Source organism: Peromyscus eremicus, chromosome 20, assembly GCF_949786415.1.
Source record: "Peromyscus eremicus chromosome 20, PerEre_H2_v1, whole genome shotgun sequence".
Lineage (NCBI taxonomy): Eukaryota > Metazoa > Chordata > Mammalia > Rodentia > Cricetidae > Peromyscus > Peromyscus eremicus.
The window spans coordinates 30,909,570-30,928,760 of NC_081436.1; the positions used below are offsets into that span (position 1 = coordinate 30,909,570).

Consider the following 19,191-nt stretch of genomic DNA (forward strand, 5'->3'; position numbering starts at 1 on the left):
ACACATTTGTTTCAGCACGTAGTGGATTTGACGTGCAAGGCTAACAGTACTGATAATAATATCCACCATTTACTAAAACTCAGTTTTAATTTATTTCAACTTCTGTATCAGCTCTAAAAGTAATTGGTGATTATTTGCAAAAAAAAAAAAATCAGATAATCTCAAGTTGCCAGGAAAACTGAACAAAACACATGACCACTATCATTTGCAGTGGTTGTTTTAACTTTACATGAGTGAGAAAGGAGGTAAATGGTGAGTTTGCTTCAAGTATATCAACAAAAAGACACACATTGGGGATGGCCATTCTTTCTTCTACCTTATAGGAGAATTATCTCAAGAACCTAATGTGTATCACCGTATTTGATGATATTTTTTTCTGAGCAATAAAATATTTTTCCTAAAGGCCCAACAATGATTTTCTTAGACTTATTCTAGTTATTTACTCCATGTGAGTTTTGGATTTATTTTGACTAGAAGGATGTAGTGCTAGCCCTGATGAGGGAGGAGGAGCAGTGTTGTGCAGATAAATGTTCATAAATTGTTTCTTTAACAAAAAATAAAAGAAAAAGAATGTATAATGTATCCGTTTCCATGCTGTGTACCTCCTCCAACCACAGTCGATTTCAACATATCAACTTGAAGTCAAAGAGCGTGACATTGTGCACAATCAATACACTGCTGCCTGGTGAGGGGAAAGCCACTTAAAAATGCAATGACTGTGTTAATGGGCTCCTATAGACATCCAATTTAAAAACAACTGGATTGAACAAATGTTTATTTATTGCCAACAACTCAGATCTCCTGTTACTAGCTGTAAAGGTGGGCATGGAACTTAAATTTGTTGGTTGTTTTATTTCTTCCATTTTTTGTTAGTGGTGTGTGTGTGTGTGTGTGTGTGTGTGTGTGTGTGTGTGTGTGTGTTGTGCATATATGTATTATATGTATCTGTGTGCACACACTTGTTCATATATGTGCGGTAGTCAGAGGAGAAGAGAAAAGCAAGTGTTCTGCTCTATCATTCTGTGTCTTACTCTCTTAAAACTGCAGCTCACAGCCTGTGAATCAGGTTGGCTGGCCCTCCAGTCCTAGTCATCCTTTCTCTGTCCCGTGGAATTAAGGTTACAGATGTACTTGACTACAGCCAGATTTTATGTGGATTCTGGGACTCAAACTTGGGTCCTCAATATTTGCTCATTGAGCACTCTTACCCAATGAGTATTTTCCTCCCCAGCCCTTCTGTTCTTTATTCTTAAATGTGTTTTAAACTGAAATATAATTATATCACTTTGTCTCTTCCTTTTCCTCCTTCCAGCTCCTCCCAGGCATCTTCCCTTCCACTGCTCCCATGAACCTCTACTCAGTTGACAGTTTCCTTTTCTTCGTTAGTGTTACATATGTGCGTGCTCAAATATATAAGCACAACCTACAGAGTCTGTGTTTTGTTGTTTGTGTGTATTTGGTTTCAGAGCCTACCATTTTGCACTGGACAGCCCATAAAGAGGCTCATCCCTAGGAGAGGCTTATTCCCCCTTTTCTAGCCATCATTAGATGCCTGCAGTCTAGGGATGAGAGCCCATGAAATCTCCTCCTTCTATGTTAGTATTCCCAGTGATATTGCCATTTGTTCCAATATTGTTTATGCAGCCATTTCTAGAAGACACCATTTCAAAGCTTATTCCTAGTATTCTGGCTCTTACAATCTTTCTGCCCACCCTCTCGTCTACAATGTTCTATGAGCCATAGGTGCAGGAGTTGTGATGTAGATGTATTTATTGGAGTGGGCTTCCATGATTTGTTGATCTCAGCATTATATCCACTTGTGGTTCTCTGTGATGGTCCCCATTTGCTATAAAGACAAGTGTCTTTCATGCGGGGTAGTATCTATACTTACCTATGGGTATAAGAATAAGATTTAGAATATATAAGGAATTATGCTGGTCTAGTGGGGTGGTGGTAGTAGGTTCATTTTCCTACTATTTTTCTTTTATTAAAAATGATTTTTCACACTATATATTCTGATTACAGTTTCCCCTCCCCCAACTCCTCCAAGATCCTCACCATCTCCTGTGCCATCTGAATCCATACCCTTTTCTGTCTCTCATTAGAAAACAAACATGTATCTAAACAACAATAATAAAGTAAAATAGGTTCTTTTCTCATTAGTCCTGGAAAGCTGACTAGGTTGCCAACACCAGGCATGATTTTCTTCCTGTTGAGTGGGCCTTCAGTCCAATTAGACAGCTGTTGGCTGTCACCAACAAGTGAGTGCCACTTATTGTACCTTTATGTATGTCTTTCCATGCTGGTCATGGTCGTGATTCATAGATGTCATTTCTGGGTGGGATTGTTTAATTGCTTCCATCTCCTAGCAGCTTCCTTAGTATTTTCCAGTATTATGGAAGCCAGAAACGCAGGAAGGGGCTTTCAGGTCAGATCCAGCTAGAATCATCTGAGTCTAGTGTCCTAAATTGTGGTGTCTTAAGCAATAGGGGCCCACCCCCAGTCCCTAAGAGACAACTAAGGGTTACACCAATAGTCTATCTTGTTCTGGGTGTCACTTAAGCTATCCTGATGAACCATTCGAAAGGAGGTTCCTTGTGCCAGTTGCTGGGATGCTAGTGAGAAGCTCAGTCAACCCAAGTAGCTTAAATTCCATTAAGATCCACCACACACCACACACAAACACACCACACACACCACAGAGTGTATAATTTTAGGTAAATATAAAATAATATAATTTTGAAGCTTTATCAAACCATCTTGGTTTTTTTGTGCCTTGTTCCCCCTTTTCCATCTTTATTGACCTCCCCACTTCCTAGTTGAAGCCTTTTTCCTGCATTTTTTTTCCTTTGATTATCACTTCATACCACTTTTCTCCTCATAGCCTCTCAAAACCAACACCTCCCTTCTCGCACCTATGATACCTTATACTTTCTAGTTATGTTACATACTCACACATGAAAATTTGGAGTTAGTGACCTGCAGGGAGAGACACAGAACTAAGAAAGGGAATATACCAAAATAATAATAAAAAAATAAGAACCACTGCATTGAAGTTAGACTTTGTTTGAATCCTCACTCTATCACGATCCTGGGTAAACTGTCTAGATATATTGCATTTAAATTTTTTAGGATGTGAAATGAAGGAATAATCAAACCTTAGAGTCAGTGCAAGCATTAAATAAATTGGTACATGTGAATTGTGGGTAATGAAACTACTACAGAGGATGCAATCTAGTAATTGCAGCTAACCCTCTAAGCAACAAATCATGTGAGAAGAGGGGATACCGCAATGCAAATATTGAGAGGCAAATGAGACTAGAAAGCCCAGGAATGTGGAGAATTTCCAGTTTGGATGAATTTGTGGTGCACATGACGTTGTGTAGAGACCCTGTACCCTTTCCAATCCATTTAGCTTATTCAACATTAGTGTGTTTATGTGTGTATGGTGTATAATCAATTCTGATGAGAAGTTGACTATCATTCTTATTTTCCTTTTTTGTAGTATATAAAAGACTTTCCTGCTCTGAGGTTTTTATTTTTATTTATTTTATTTATGTCTATTTATTTGTTTTGTCTATTTGTGTACTTCCTCATTCATTGGAAGCTTTTGTTTATCAGTATAGAGTGTGAATGAGAAATGTCCCCTACAGACTCAAATATTTGAACACTTGGTCTCTAGTTTGTGGAAAGATTTGGGAACCTTGTGGAACTTCTAGGGGTGGAGCATTGCTGGAGGAAGAACATCACTGGAGGCAGGCTTTGGGAGCCCATAGCCCCTCCTCCATTCCATTTTCCTTTCTCTGCTGCCTGCTTATGGTTCCAGATGTAAACTACCAGCTTCCTGATCTTGCCATATGCTGCCAAGTCTTCCCTGCCATTATAGACTCTCCCTCCAGAACCACAAACCCCAATAATCTCTTCCTTCTGTAGTTTGCCCAGCAAACTTCCTTCTGTAGTTATGACAGCAGAAGTGATTGTTGTAATCAGTTATGTGCTTTATTATTACTCTCATTCTCTGTTTCTTCTGTTTGAGGTGCATAATGTTCTAGAATCCATGAGGTCATGGATGTCATCCTATTTGAATGTTTGGCTGCAATTCATTAAAATATTTTTGCCCTGTCAGCTCTTCTTTTCTTTTGTTTAATTGAAACTATTTTTTTTATACAATACAGTCTTATCACAGTTTCCCCTCCATCTTCTTCTCCTGGGTCCTCCCCACCTCCCCACTCTTCTAACTTCACATCTTCTTTCTCCTCTTAAGAAAAGTAACAAGAAAATAAACAATAATAAAACAAAGCAAGCAAACAAAGAAAAAGCACAAGAAATGCACACACACACACACACACACAAAAAAAAAAACCCATAAAACACAAAATCAGAAACCATAATATAAAAGCAAAAGACCAGTAAAGTTAGAGATGTTAAAGACACCCAGACAAAATAGTATGAGACAAAACATTTCCGGAAATACCTGTGAGTTTGTTTTGTGTTGGTCATCTACTGCTGGGCTTAGGGCCTCCCTTAAGTGTGGCTTGTACGCTCAGTGAAACTACATTAGAGAAACTAATTTTTTCTCTTTCTTGCAGATGACAGTTGGAGATAGCTTTTTGGTTATGGATGGGAGCTCAGATCCACTTCCCCGTCTCAGCACTGGAATTCCAGTTATATATGTATTGGCATGTTTCATGTTACCCGTCATCCCACTCCTCCACCTTGTCTCTCCACTCTTTCTCTTTTTCTTCCTCTCAACCTTTCTCTTACTTCTTTCTTCCTTCATTTTACTAACTTTCATCACAAAAATCTATTTACAAAGATTTTTCCACACTTTGTGATGTGTTGATATTAATTTATATTAAATTTTCAGTCTCTGTATCTTTTATTTTTGATAGTTTACCTGAAACCTTTGAATATCATTTTTTTAGTCATACCATTTAAGACCAGCTTCATCTTCTTCCATTTATATATATATATATCCTATTTAGAATTGCTCTTTATTTTGTGGAGGGGGGTTGGGGTTTAAACCCAGGGTCTCTAGAACAGAATACTTTGTGAGAAATAGCAGAATGCCCTGCTCTACCCAGAGGAAATAACTCACATTCTGAGTTCTCTATCAGTTTTCCAGTTATTCTTAAGGACGCTTCTCAGTTGTGTGAGATGAAGGGATAGAGGTTGCTATGATTCTCATACAAACTTGCTCACATAGGGATAGTCTTTGTAGGATATATTTAATAGGCTGTGACAGTGATATCCTTATAGGATCCTTGCCACGTGCAATCTCGTGAATTTATGATTTTAAAACCACATTCACAATATTGCATTATTTCAAATTAAAGAACTGAGTCTCTGTAAATTTGGAGTCATTAAAAACTTGAAACTATTGTCCCTCTTACTGAAATATCTATCACTCCCTTTTGTAGTTCATGTTGAGCAGACCCAGCTGTGAGACAGATATACTTACGTTTTCCAGCCACCTTGTGGACAGTAAGTTGACACAATGTATTGGGTTCTCATCAATGAGGCACCCACAAAAACATGATCACACAAGAATTTTGGCATCTGTATGAACAGACAGAACCGGAAGGGCAGTGGTTCTGTCTGTTGTCATAGGACAAGTGTATAGCCAGGTTCCTAAGTACATTCATTGAAGCATCTCTCTTCACTGTTATTATCATCATAACGAAAAATAAAAATGCCTCTTTATGCCTAAAATTTGACAGCCACCAGAAGCACTTAGTATTATAATCACTAACCCTGAGGACTAAAGGTACTTACTATCCTGGCTGTCCCTTTTACAGATGAGAAAGTCAAGCCGAATATTAGAGGTTTTACTCAAGGTCATAAAGACAGTGGCAAGGTTAACATCAGAGTTCACGCATCTGCCACAACTCTGTGCTATTGCAAGTCTACACAAAAGACATCTTCAGCCACATTGTCAGTCAGAGCATAGCAAAGATTCTCTACCATGACTCTATCATCTGTATTATTAAGATATGAGTACCAAAGGCACCCCTGATTCTTATCTTACCCAGAACATCAATCCTTCTCTCAGCTTTATCCCAGGTGTGCAACTGGAGGCAAGATTTAGATCACAGATGTGGGACGTGTCTGTTTCACACATGTGTTAGGAACCAACAACAGAGACACCATATCAGTGGTAAAATGTGGGGTCAGACACACATCACCTAACTATTTAGGTCTTGGAATGTGCTGTGATTCTGTGGGGCTTGTACATGTGAGCATCTTTAACCATGAGCCAAAGGTTGCTTAGATAAAAAGCTACATGCTGAAGCCTGTTTGACTTTTGGCATTATTAGTTCCAATATCAGCTTTTGACATTTTCATCACAGTGATTTCATTTCAGATCATATCATAGGGTCAGAGGGTCATTTCGTAATATACCAAAATGAAAGTGATTATTGCAAAATGCTGTACATCTCTGCATTCACATCATATTTTATTGCTTCTGGATTTATGAAAAATAATGTGTGTATTCTGGGTCACTCACAGGAATGTAGATTGGGTTGTATAGCTCTGTTGTTTACCAGAGGACTCTGTGTCATTGGGACTTTTTCTATCTATTCATTCTTTCAGCCACTTGTCCACCTATCTTCCCAGGCAGCCATTTGTCCATTCATCCATTCTTCCTTTCATCTGTACATCCACCTTTCCATTCAACTGTGTCTATACATTGATATAACATTTGTTGATATTTAACCATGCTAGATTTTGGAGATTTAGAGAAGGATAGAATGTAGTTTGTCTTCTTCAGCAACTGGTATTGATAGAGCTCTAAGGCAAACAGAGGAGCAACAGATACCATTCCTTTTCTCAAACTACTTCCAAGAAAGCAGAAGATACATGGTGTAGAGATGTCATTAGAAAATTAGTGATCATAAAAAGTGGATGTGTCAGCTTCCCAGTAATGAAAGACTGATGAAAAAGGTAAGACAAACTGATCAAACCTAACACATCTTACTTTGTTTACCCTAAAGTAAAATCCAACTTACTCAAATGGTCTAGAATGCTAATACCTAAAACTTTCATTAACTACTAGGTTGTTCACTTTCTGTTGCTGTATGTGATAAATATTTACGTTCAATCAACTTTGTCTTAGTCACTGTTCTATTACTGTGAAGAGACAGCATGACCAAGGCAACTCTTCTGAAAGTAAGCATTTAATTGAGGACTTGCTTACAATTTCAGAGGCTTAGTTCATTGTTGTCATGTCAAGGAGCATAGTGGCATGCATCATGCTAGGGCAATTGCTGAGACCTACATCCTGCTTCTCAGGCTAAGAGACAGACTCTGGGTCTAGCATTAGCTTTTCAAACTGCCAGTGACCTATTTCCTACAAGGTCATACCTATTCCAATAAGGCCACACCTCCTAATCTTTCTCAATTAGTGTAACTCCATGGTGACTAAGCATGTAAATATATGAGCCTATAGGCCATTCTTATTCAAACTACCACAATGTTATAAAGAGAAAAAGATTCATTATGGTATTAAAAGGTTTAGTCTTTAGAATCTTGGCCCTGATAGCACAGTCCATCATGACTGATGTGTGTGCCTGAAGAGATTTATTTATGTCATACTGTCTGGAAGGCAAAGAGAGAAATGAAGGGACTGGGGTCTCAATATTCCTCGCAATCCCATGTACTAAATGATCTAACTTTTCCTCCATTAGGGCCCCACCTATTAAAAACTTCCCCAACTCCTAGTAGCACTGCAGGGTGATACCCAGGCATTCAACACATGGGCCTTTGGGGGGCATTACGGATCCAAACTAGAACACATGTCTGTGTGTCTATGGACAGATCACACAGTTCCCCTAAGCCACAGCTGGCATATGGTGTTTCATTATTCTTACTGGTTTTGTTATGATGAAGAAATCTGAAAACTTGTATGTACCATTTGGCTATCATTGCTGTAACACATCTCCAGTTGTTGAAGCGATATGTGGTTTATATGAAGACTCTGGAGGCTGGAGATCTGGAATGTTTCTCACTAGAGCTAACACATGATGCCAGGAGTGCTGCCTGCATCCTTCTTTGGAGTTTCTATGAGAATCTCTTACATCTTCCCAGAGTCTAGAAACTCCAGCATCCCTGGGAAGAAGATCCTTTCATGTTTCAAAGCAACCAATGCAAAGGGGAGCCCTTCTCTCATCCTGTCACTGTCCCTCTCCTCTTCTACTTATTGGATTGACTATACCCCAGTTATCCAAAATAATCTCCAGGCTCCAATGCCATCTTATTCCCAGCTTGGTTTTCATCTGAAACCTTAACTCTTTTTGACTGACATATTTACAGATTCTGAAGATTAGGATCAGGAAAGAGAAAGGGCACAACTGAGCACTACTCCTACTGATGGGAATTGGTAGAAAATTACTGTTAATAGTATTGTTTCTAAAAGGAGCTCGGCAAATTAGGTTTATTAAACATCACTATAACATCTGGTTTTGCACCTTATGCGATCTTCACACCTCTCTTCTTGCTGAATTGATCCTCCTACACCATTGTTCTCCAAGGGGATGACTTAAGTGTGCCCTCCTTCACAACATATTTAAATCATACCCTTTAGAAAACATGTCTCTGAGATCATTTGATGGTTTACAGATTAAAAACAATGTTGATCTTAAAAGTTTGCATACATTATTTGCTGTATGAACATGCATGGATTTCTTTATGTCTAGATGTTAATTTTTCTCATACTTAGGGCAGAAATAATGGTAAATTTATCAAATATATCTTGAAGAAATCAAAGGTCACCAACTGTGTTGTGTATGAATGTGTCATTTATGGGCCTATTATTTGACAGAAACTTCAAATGAAACAAAAGAGAATGGCTAAAAACAAGTTTAAACATTCTGTTTCATCAGGACAGAAACAAACAGGCAAACCTAATTAAAACTTACTTTCATCAACCAACACCTACAAAGCACGTGACATTAAAGATGATGGTTGATTCCTTAACAGGAAATGCATTAAGATCAAGTGCTTCTAAGGAACTATAACTCAGAGAGAGATTTGGAACTATGTTATGAAAGAAGTCCAATTTAGACAATGAATGGCACTGCCGTTAGATGAAGAAAAGATAAAACTAAGTTCTTCCTTGAGTAGAGATTCCTTGTTGCCCTTCCCAAGTCCCACAGATTTTTCAAGGGGCCAGCTCTTTCCAACAGCTCGATTTTGTCCATACTTAGCACTTGAGATGGTGTCATTTTTCATAGAGGACTAACATATTTGTGGAAATTCAAACAGGGCTGCATACATGCAAGTTCTTAGTACTAGTCAGTCCTAGAATGGCTGTGCTTAATAAATGTTGAGCTCAGCCTGCTGCTCCAAATACAGTGTGATAGCAGGTTGATGCATAGCCACTGGTGATGACTGAGGTGCCGTGTGCTCAGACAAGAGGTCATTAGAATATGGTTATGGTGCTAATGGGATTGGTGCCAACTCCCTTGCTGATAGAGTTGCTGAAATGCATGAGTAAAGGCAGCACCGTACATTTGTATTGGGGAGAGGCTGCAATGACTGGCCTTGAGGGAGTGAGCCTGCAAACATATTCTACCTCGTTGACAGTGCTTTATTGCTAGTGCTGGGGCTGGGGCTGATGCTGCCATGTTTTTGTTATTGATGCTGCTCCTGTCACTGTAACTGATTTATTTATAAACCAATATCTAACATTTTCAAGATGGCTTATGGAGAAACCAAATGTCCTACTCTGACAAACAGAAGTGATGTTCCTGCATTGTGTTGAGTACTTGCAGTGACATCTCACATACCCTGCAAATGTGCCAGCCTTAACTTACCAACATAGCACAACCTAGAATCATCTGAGAAGAAAGTCTTAACAATTATGTAGATCAAGTGGCCTCTGGACTTCTCCGTGGAGAGTTTTCTTAATTGTTAATTAAGGTGGGAAGACCCCCCCCCTTGCACTATTTCATGGGCTGGGTCCTGAAAGGAATAAGAATGAAAAAAAAAAGCCAGCTGTACATAAGCCTGATCAACCAAATATGTTTGTAGTTTCTTTCAACTTTTCGTGGTGGGTGGGACCAGCTGCTTGAGTTCCTGCCCTGGCTTCCCCTCAGTGATGGACCATAACCTGGAATTGGAAGCCTAATAAATTCTGCCCTGATATTGTTTTTAGTCAGGCTCTTTGTTATAGGGATGGAAATGACATTGGGACAGTGGATGAGTCAAGCATCTTTCCTTGATTGTAATTTGTTATTGTTCTGACATTTACATTTTTTTTGATAGTTATTCTGGTCTAGGTTCTGCTGTATGATGAAATACCTGATTCTTGGACATTTTTAAGCAATGAAATTATTTCTTACAGCTTTTGAAGCTGTAAATTCCACCATCAAGGAGCCATGTCTAGACCCTGCTGAGTTTTGGAGTCCTGCAGGGCATCACATTGCAAGAGAATACATGAAGGAGGGAGAAGCAATCTGGATTTTTTTTTTTTAGCAGAACCATTCTTGACTTATCACCTTACAATCCATCAATCTATAAATAGGTCAGTTCATTCATGACAATTAAGCTCTCTTGCCCAAATCACCTCTTTTTATTTTTGTTGCTGTTGGTTTCTAAAGACAGGGTCTCATTGTATAGCTTAGGCTAACCTCAAAGTTAGCAATCCTCCAGTCTCACCCTTCCTAGTGCTGGGATGTACAGGCACCCACCACCACTTCTGGTTCCCTGATCACCTCTAAAATGTTCTACCCAATCTCATCTCTTCATAGATCACAATCAAGTTTCCATTTCAACATGACTTAGAATAGTGACATGGAGGTGTATTGCTTCTATGATCATTTCTGTCAAAAGTGGGGAAAAAAAAGCTAGCTTCTGAGGACCCAGAGTTTCCTAAAATTGTGTCACCTACCTGGCCCTGTGGGTCCTGACTTGACTCCAATTAGTGTGGCTTCCTGTGATTTCAAACACATTCAATCACTATGGTTGTCATAAGAGGGCAGATGCTTTTCTTTCACCCATTTTGTGTGTGTGTGTGTGTGTGTGTGTGTGTGTGTGTTCTGCATGTGTGTGTGTGTGTGTTCTGCATGTGTGTGAATGCACATTTGCATGTATATGGGCCCAGATATGCAGATTTGTTTGCATGTAGAGGGCCAAGATTAATATCAGGAGTCATCCTCAATTGTTTTTCTACCTTATTCATGAGAAGTGGTCTCTTGATCAATCTGAGTTTACCAATATGGCTAGTTGCGCTATCTAGCTTGCTCTCAGGAATCCCTTGGCTCAGCCTTCTGAGGCTTGAATCACACAGGCAGGCTGTGAGGTCCAGGTACATTGAAGTTGATTTCTGGAAATCTGAACTCTAGTCCTCAAGCATGCATGGTAAATGATTAACCAGTGGTCCATCTCCCCAGCCCAGAAAAGGGGCTTTTGAAATTATTTTCAATTTTGTAAAACATAACAAAACAAATAATTAGGGCAATTATTTTATAATTTTAAGAAATAATACAAAGATGTCCTGTAACTTTTCACCCATCTCTTATCAACAGTGGAATCCTGCAAAAAATGTATTTCATATTGATAGACCCAAGACCCAGGGTACTACCTTCTTGAGGGGGCACCCCAAGAACCCAGACTCCAGTCCAGTTGATGCAACAGCACAAGGTTTTTATTGAAGCGACTGTACAGATGGGCAAACTCTGCTCCTAAGAGCAAGAGCACATCTTACTGCAGCCCCATGGGGGCTTTTAAAGGAAAAACCCACAAAAGCCATAAGATTACAATTCCGATACAATTTCATTTCACAAGATCATGGTCTGATCACAGAGTGGATACAGTCATGTCTGCATGTACATTCTTCCTGAAACCTCAAGGGGGGTATCAGGGCGGGAGTTGAGTTTACACAAAGGTCACAGTGGTCCTTCCTGAAACACTTGCAACTATCCCAGTCACAGTTGAGCACATCTCTTAACAGAAATCTTTTTACATTGTTACATTGTTACAGGTTGAATAATGGCTGATTCAGGTGGCCCTTGGAACTAGTTTTCTTTTTAGTTCCTTATTTCCTGGGGCTTGGGGGTGTAAGCCTGAAGGGTTAGGGTCTTTCAATATCACAACCAGGAGGTTAACATGGGCAGTCAAAATACAGAATGTTTGAGTTATCACCAATATCCTTTATTTTATTTTTAACTTTTTTGATCCTGGAGAAGCATACTCATCCAATCTTTCATCTCATCTTCTTCCTACCCCTGGCAACAACTGATCTGTTTGCCCCTTCTGTTATTTGGTTATTTTTAAGAAGGCTTTGCCAGTGAAATCAACCTCTTGAAATGGGCTTCTTTGGCTCAGCCTAATTGTCTAGAGATCCATCCAGGTTGTTCTTGGCTTTGATTTCATTTTTGGAAATGTGTCTTTCCATACAGCTCAAGCTCTGGTTGAACTGTCTCTTCCTCTCTTGCTTCCATAACCAGGGAGATAGGATTATATAGTCACATGCACCCACCCTGCTGAGTGAATCAGGATGTACAAACTGCAAAACAATTGTTGGTCATTGAATACTTGTGTTTTTACTCTTTCGACCACTCTTCCTGCTTTACAATTTAACTTCACACCAACAGCACACAAGGATTCACCTTTCAAATTCTCATTTTACAGCTGGCTACCTGTTGCCTTTTCTGGAATAGACAGCCTGACAGGTGAGACACCATCTTACCATGGTCACAATTTGCATTTCCACAACAGGTAATCCCCAGCTTATTCGAACTTATTTCTTTGTTTTCTGTGGGAAGATGTTGCTTCATCTCCTTTGTCTACGTTTTGTTGATGCTTCTTAAATTTTTACATTTTCATTAAGTGGACACAATAATGGGTTTCACTATGACATCTTTATACATATGAATCACCGTTCTTTCCCCTCATTTAATTAGGGAGTTTTGTTGTTTTGTTATTGTTTTTGAGTTATATATGCTCTTTACATATTATGTTTATGGAACAATTGATTACCGGACCTCACAGGTATATGATTTTCAATTATTTTCCTCCAGGTATATGATTTTCAATTATTTTCCTCCATGTGAAGGATGCTATGCATTCTGTTTGTTTCTTCTGTGCAGTAACTTCTTTGGTGTGCTTCCTCTTGTTTGTGTATTGTCTATGCCTTTGATGGCAGAGTAAAAATTAATCATTGCCAATACTAAATTTGTTTTGATTGGGAGTTTTTTAGCTTCTAAGTATTGTGTTTAATTCTTTACTACACTTTCAGTTACTTTTGGGAATGATGTTAAGTGAGTTTCTGATTTCATGATTCCCTTCATGGAGATCCAGTTGCCGAACATTATTTACTCATAACTTTCTTCTTTTCTTCCATGAGTTCTTTATGTCTTTGTCAAGAATGAGCTGAACTCACTCTATATTCTTGTTCTTTCCTCTTGAACGTATTCTACTGGTCAATGACTGGTGGATGTCACTACCACTCAGTTCAGATTACTATAAGTTGTGATGCAAGTTGAAAACAGGACATCTGCTGCCTGCAGCTCTGCTCTTTCTCAGACCTATTATAACCCTTTAGTATGTGTGAATGTTTTACTTTTTTTTTATCTCAATGAAAAGGGATATTGAGTTATTTCCTGGGATTGTGTAGAATTTATATATTGTTTTGAGTAAGACTGAATGGAAACTTAATCATATTTCTAGGACTTAATGCTTTTTCATGAGGTGTCTGTTCCTTTTGCTGAAATGTTGGTTTATATATTTGTTCTATTTCTGATTATTTTTTCTGTTGAATTTTAATAGTGCTTTATCCTAGCTAATAATCTTTTGTCAGATAATCAAGGTGAGATGCTGGTGTAGCTACTTTCTATAAAGTTACCACAATTAGCAAATACTGAGTCACCCTTACTAAGTGTAGTGGTTCCCATGAGCCTCTCCTTACATTTCCTTCAACAGTTCAATACCTAATCTTGGGCCAGGCAGATAGCTCAGTCAGGAAAAGGCTTGCCTTGCAAGCATGAGGACCTGAGTTTGATCTCCAGAACTCATACTAAAAAGCCAAGTGTGGCAATGCTAACCCCAGCACTGGAGAGGTGGAAACTGGTTTCTAGGGATAAAGTGCAAGCCAGCTTAGTTTTATCCATGGGTTCCAGGCCAAGTGAGAAACCCTGTCTCAGAAATCATGTGAATGACATTTGAGGACTGATGCTCAAGTTTAACCTCTGCTCTTTACATACATACACATGTACAGATGCAGCCCCCTCTGCATATAAACGCCCTCCTCACACTTACACTATCTAACCTTGCTTCATGTGTGTCTCTGTTGAGGGGTACCTTACTTGTCATGTATTCAATTTATTAACATTAATTCCAATCATCTTCCCCCTTACTCATTCCTGATTGACTCTCTTACAGTCCATACACTTCCTCTTAGTAATATTACTGGGGACATGACTTTGGAGCACTGATCAGCCACAGAGCACCACTCTGGGATGGACAAATTTAATAGTAAAGAAATCAACCCAAAAGCACAATATTGCCAAATGCAAATGTGTTTGCAGTTTCATTCCCTCAATCTCCATTGCAGTCCGAATGTCATGTGCTTCTATTGATTGCAGCCAAATTCGTGTCTGTGAATAAGCACAAAGGAAATGTAAGCTTCGAATCTGACGTTAGCTAAATGTTAACAAGTATGTGAGCCTTCAACGATGGAATTCATAAACAATGAATGCAATCTACATGAGATTTGTAAATGTTTTCTCCTTCACCGCGGCTTCCATTGTGATCCTCAACTGCACCTGTCACGGAGGAAAAGTGTTTCATTTTAATGAAATCGGATTCACCCCTGTTCGCTTTTATAGGCCACGCTTTGGATTAAGAGTCTAAGAAGTCTTCTTAGTTCTGTATTTAGGGCATATTTAAAAGCTTTTCTATTCTTTCTTAATGCATTATAGGCTTGTATTATTATTTTAATTGAAAATAGTTTCTTTTTCATACAATATATTCTTATTATAATTCCCCATCCTCTACTCCTCTCAATTTCTCCTTTCCCTCCCTCCCCTCTGGATCCACTCCTTTTTTCTCATTAGAAAACAAACAGGCTTCTAAGAGAAAATAATAAAATACGATAGGATAAAACACAACTAAACAAATCAGAATAGGACAAAACAAATAAACAGAAGGAAAAGAGCCCAAGAAAAGGCACAAGAAAAACATATAGATTTAGATCGCAGAGACCCTGTAGCTGGAGAATTTTTCTCCAGCTCCCACCGCCAAGTCCCGCCAGTCCCGGAGCCCACTTATAAAATAAACACACAGACTCTTACATTATTTAAACTGCTTGGCCATTAGCTCAGGCCTATTATTGTCTAGCTCTCACTCTTATATTCAGTCCATTTCTATTAATCTTTACTTTGCCACGTGGCTTGTGGCTTACCGGTACTTTACATCTTCCTTGTCTTGGCAGTGGCTCCAGCTGGTCTTCCTTTCCTTCCTCCTTCCTCAATTCTCCTCTCTCCTTGTCCCGCCTATACTTCCTGCCTGGTCACTGGCCAATCAGTGCTTTATTTATATAGAGTGATATCCACAGCAAGACCCACTAGTTTGCACATTCAGGAATCCCATCAAAACACAAAACCAGAACACTGAAAACCATAATAAATATGCAAAACCTGTAGAGTAATAAATCAATAAATTACAAATAAGTAAAAGTAAAATTAATACTAACATTAAAAATAAAATTTAATATAAAGCCCTGATATGACATCATGAGACAAGGAACCTCTGAAGATTCCACTAAGATGAATTCTTTTACTGTTGGGCATGCAGTCTACCATTAACAGTAGTTTGCTTCCCTAGTGGGACTCCGTTGGATAAAACCAATTTTTCATTTGCAAGTGGTTAGCTAAATGGCTTCTGGGTTAGTGATGGGGCCATGTGTTCACTTCTCCTTTCCACTCTAGGACCCTATCTGGTGCAGACTCATCTTGCAGGCCCTGTACATGCTGCCTCAGTTTTTGTGATTTCCTTTGTGCAATGGTCCTGCATGTAGAGGATCTTGTTTTCTTGGTATCCTCCATCTCCTCTGATTCTTATACTGTTTCTACCTCCTACTTCTTCTTCAGGCTTCTCTGAGTACTGAGGGAAGGGATTTGATGGCGACACTCCATTTAGGGCTGAGTGTCCCTAGGTCTCTTACTCTATGTATATTGTCCAGCTGTGGGTCTCTGTATTTGTTCCCATCTGCTGCATGGGGAACCTTCTCTGATGATGGCTGGCACGGATCTATGAGTAAAGCAGAATGTCACTAGGAGTCATTTTATTGCTATATTCTCTTTGTAGAACAGTAGTATTTAGTTTTCCTCTAGGTCCCTGGGCTATCTAATCTCAGGTTCTTGGTCACCCATACAGTATCAAGTATGAGTTTCATCTTGTGGAGTGGGCCTTATAATAAATCACATATTGATTGGTTACTTCTGCAAACTTTATGCCATCATTGCACTACAGTGTCTTGCAGGTAGGACACCATTGTAGATAGAAGGGTTTGCATCGGGGTTGGTGTTTACATTTTTCCCTTTGGTACTATGCACTGTTCTTTCTAGTACTAAGAACATTAGCCAGTATGGGTGAACTCTCTAGGTAGGCACCACCTCCATGTTAAATGAGTTGTGTTGATTGTGTCTTCATGGGTCTCTATTTTTCAGTTAAGTGCAAGACCAGTTTGGGGACAGGGTTTTTTTTATGTAAAGTGAGACATTAAATTCGAGGTTTGTTTGTTGGTGATTATTGTTTTCTATGGGCGCTCAGTTGCTTCAAGAAAACATGTTGAGAAGATGCTCTTTCCTGCACTGCACAGGCGCTCTCTCTCTCTCTCTCTCTCTCTCTCTCTCTCTCTCTCTCTCTCTCTCTCTTTGTGTGTGTGTGTGTGTGTGTGTGTGTGTGTGTGTGTGTGTGTGTAAAACAATGATGACATGAATTTATGAAGGAGTTGGTTGGATCATATAGGGAATTTGAGGGGTATAGGTGATACAAATATATTATCCATGCATGAAATTCTCAAAACAAACAAAATAAAACACCTACAAATGTTGCTGGTATATTTATGCCCTTGATACTGTGGGGATGGAAGTGGAATTCTATGCTCCCTGTATGGTCTCCACTAAAACCTGAATCATTACCATCTGCTAAGGATGAAAGTGTGGATCCCAATGGAGATGGAAGTCTGCTCTCAGCTAAGGGTCAAGAAGGAGTTCTGTTACAACCTGGTAATTGTACCCTCTGCTCTGAGTGGTGGTGCTGCTGTTTTTATGTGTTACTGGCAGGAAGAATATAGCTGTTCTCCAAAAGGTTTCTGTTTTGCCATGTTCTTCCCTTTTTGTTTGGTGTGTGCCTGCATGTGTGTGCCTGCATGTGTTTGTATGTGTGTGTGTGTGTGTGTGTGTGTGTGTGTGTGTGTGTGTATTTTTGTTATGTGTATGTATGTATGTATATATACGTGTGTGTGTATATTTGTATATATGTGTTTGTATGTGTGTGTGTGTGTGTGTCCAGTCATTAGTGTTTCTGGTTTGTTGGCCAAGACACCCACCTAATATTCTGTTTAGGACACAGGAGGTAAAAGCATAAGCCGGGAAAGTCACCACCATGTCTTTCCTTCACCCCAAGTGCCTGGCCTGTCTGTCTCCCCATCCTTTGTCTCCTTGAGCTTATTTGTGCTGATAGAGTTTTTCTTGTGCTTGGGGAGAAGAACAGGGAAACAGATAGTGGCTGGGTTTTTTTCTTTATTTTATTTTGCCTTTCACCTCACTTAAGGTTCTTTTTTTGATATTTTTCTCATTTTACAGATACAAAATAAGCTGACAAAACTATACAAAAGATTCAAAGTCACTCAGCTCACACATATCATAGAAAGTTCATAAATTACATGACAGAGTCAGATTTGGCCAGCTTGACACTGTCACCCAGACTCCAGTCATGTAGCCAGGGCCTGTGCTCTGAGGGCCACACATCCTATGTTCATCATGCACACATCAAAGTAACACCCAAGACCTTCACCAGAAATATCCTGTCTTGTGAGTATTCATGGTCCCACTGACATAGTGGCACACAAGTCCCTAGCTAGGAACACAATGAGACACGGGGCACTGACCTGTTCATGGTCTATTTACTTCCATCTCACCTTATCTTATTTACATTTCACTTCACTATGGGTTTGGAATGTGTGGAAGGAGAGGACAATTATGCCAGAAATGGTCCCCAAGTGCATACAAATGAAGAAGGCATTAATAGCAATCACCAAAGGGGACACAGGGAGAGGTTACTAAGAGCATGGGAGCCTGTATAGGAGTCCCTAACGTGGACACCATGGAAAAAATACAGTAAGAAAAATACACTGGGGAAAGTGGTTAGCAATAGATTTAGAAATGGCAACATGGCTTCTAGATGCCTCAAGGAAGTGTGAAGAAGAGGGGTACATGCCATACTTTACAAGACAGCAAGTCAGTTCAGATCTGGATTTTCAGACTTACACTGTGCTATCTTCCTGTGACAGTTGATTTTTTTAGACTAAAGAAGATATATGTCTTCATAAGGCTGTCACATGACCCATCTGTTCCTTTTCTGTATTGGCATCACCTCCAATCTTGCTCAGTCTCATGTGATCTCAAGTTATGCACCTTCCTGCCTCCCACCATGTTCTGTCTCTTACCCTTTAATTGCTCCAATCAAATGTATTATTATTTTTTTTTTTTTGCTTACAGATGACTACATGGTATCCAGGACCTTCAACGGTTTCCTATAGCTTTCCATATTAAGTCTCGATCACTTTAGAAGACACACTAAGAAGTCATATTGTCATGGCTTGGTCTCTGCTCTTTTCTTAGGTATTACCAGATCCGAGTGACTTTGAAAGTGTCCTCAAGGATCCCCCACAGGCTGAGTGCTTCCATTGTCGGGCAGTCAGGTGAGTAGAAAGCAGGACTCCTGCCTCATGAGTAATCCATCATGTGTTCCTGTGTTTCATGGTCTAGCAGAACATAGGGTAGTTCTTACTGTCAACAGTTGGACCAGTGAGTTCAGGAAAGGCAGACACACTATTGGAAGTGGCCCTGTGTGAACATTGTTGTTAAGGAGGGTTGGCTGAATAAAAATCACTCTTAGGAGTGGCTGGTAGCTTGGAGAAACTGTCTGCAGCAGGTTGGTTGAAGTCACATCATGGATGAAATG

The 19,191-nt window shown here is 39.4% G+C and overlaps 1 protein-coding gene across 1 annotated transcript in view; it reads left to right on the forward strand.

The window, feature by feature from the left end:
• Positions 1 to 19,191, forward strand: part of Fam135b (family with sequence similarity 135 member B) — a 209,407-nt gene that overhangs the window by 72,698 nt on the left and 117,518 nt on the right. The window contains exon 3 of the mRNA XM_059246982.1: positions 18,849 to 18,928. Coding sequence (XP_059102965.1) covers positions 18,849 to 18,928 — 80 coding nt within the window. The remainder of the gene's footprint in view (positions 1 to 18,848; positions 18,929 to 19,191) is intronic.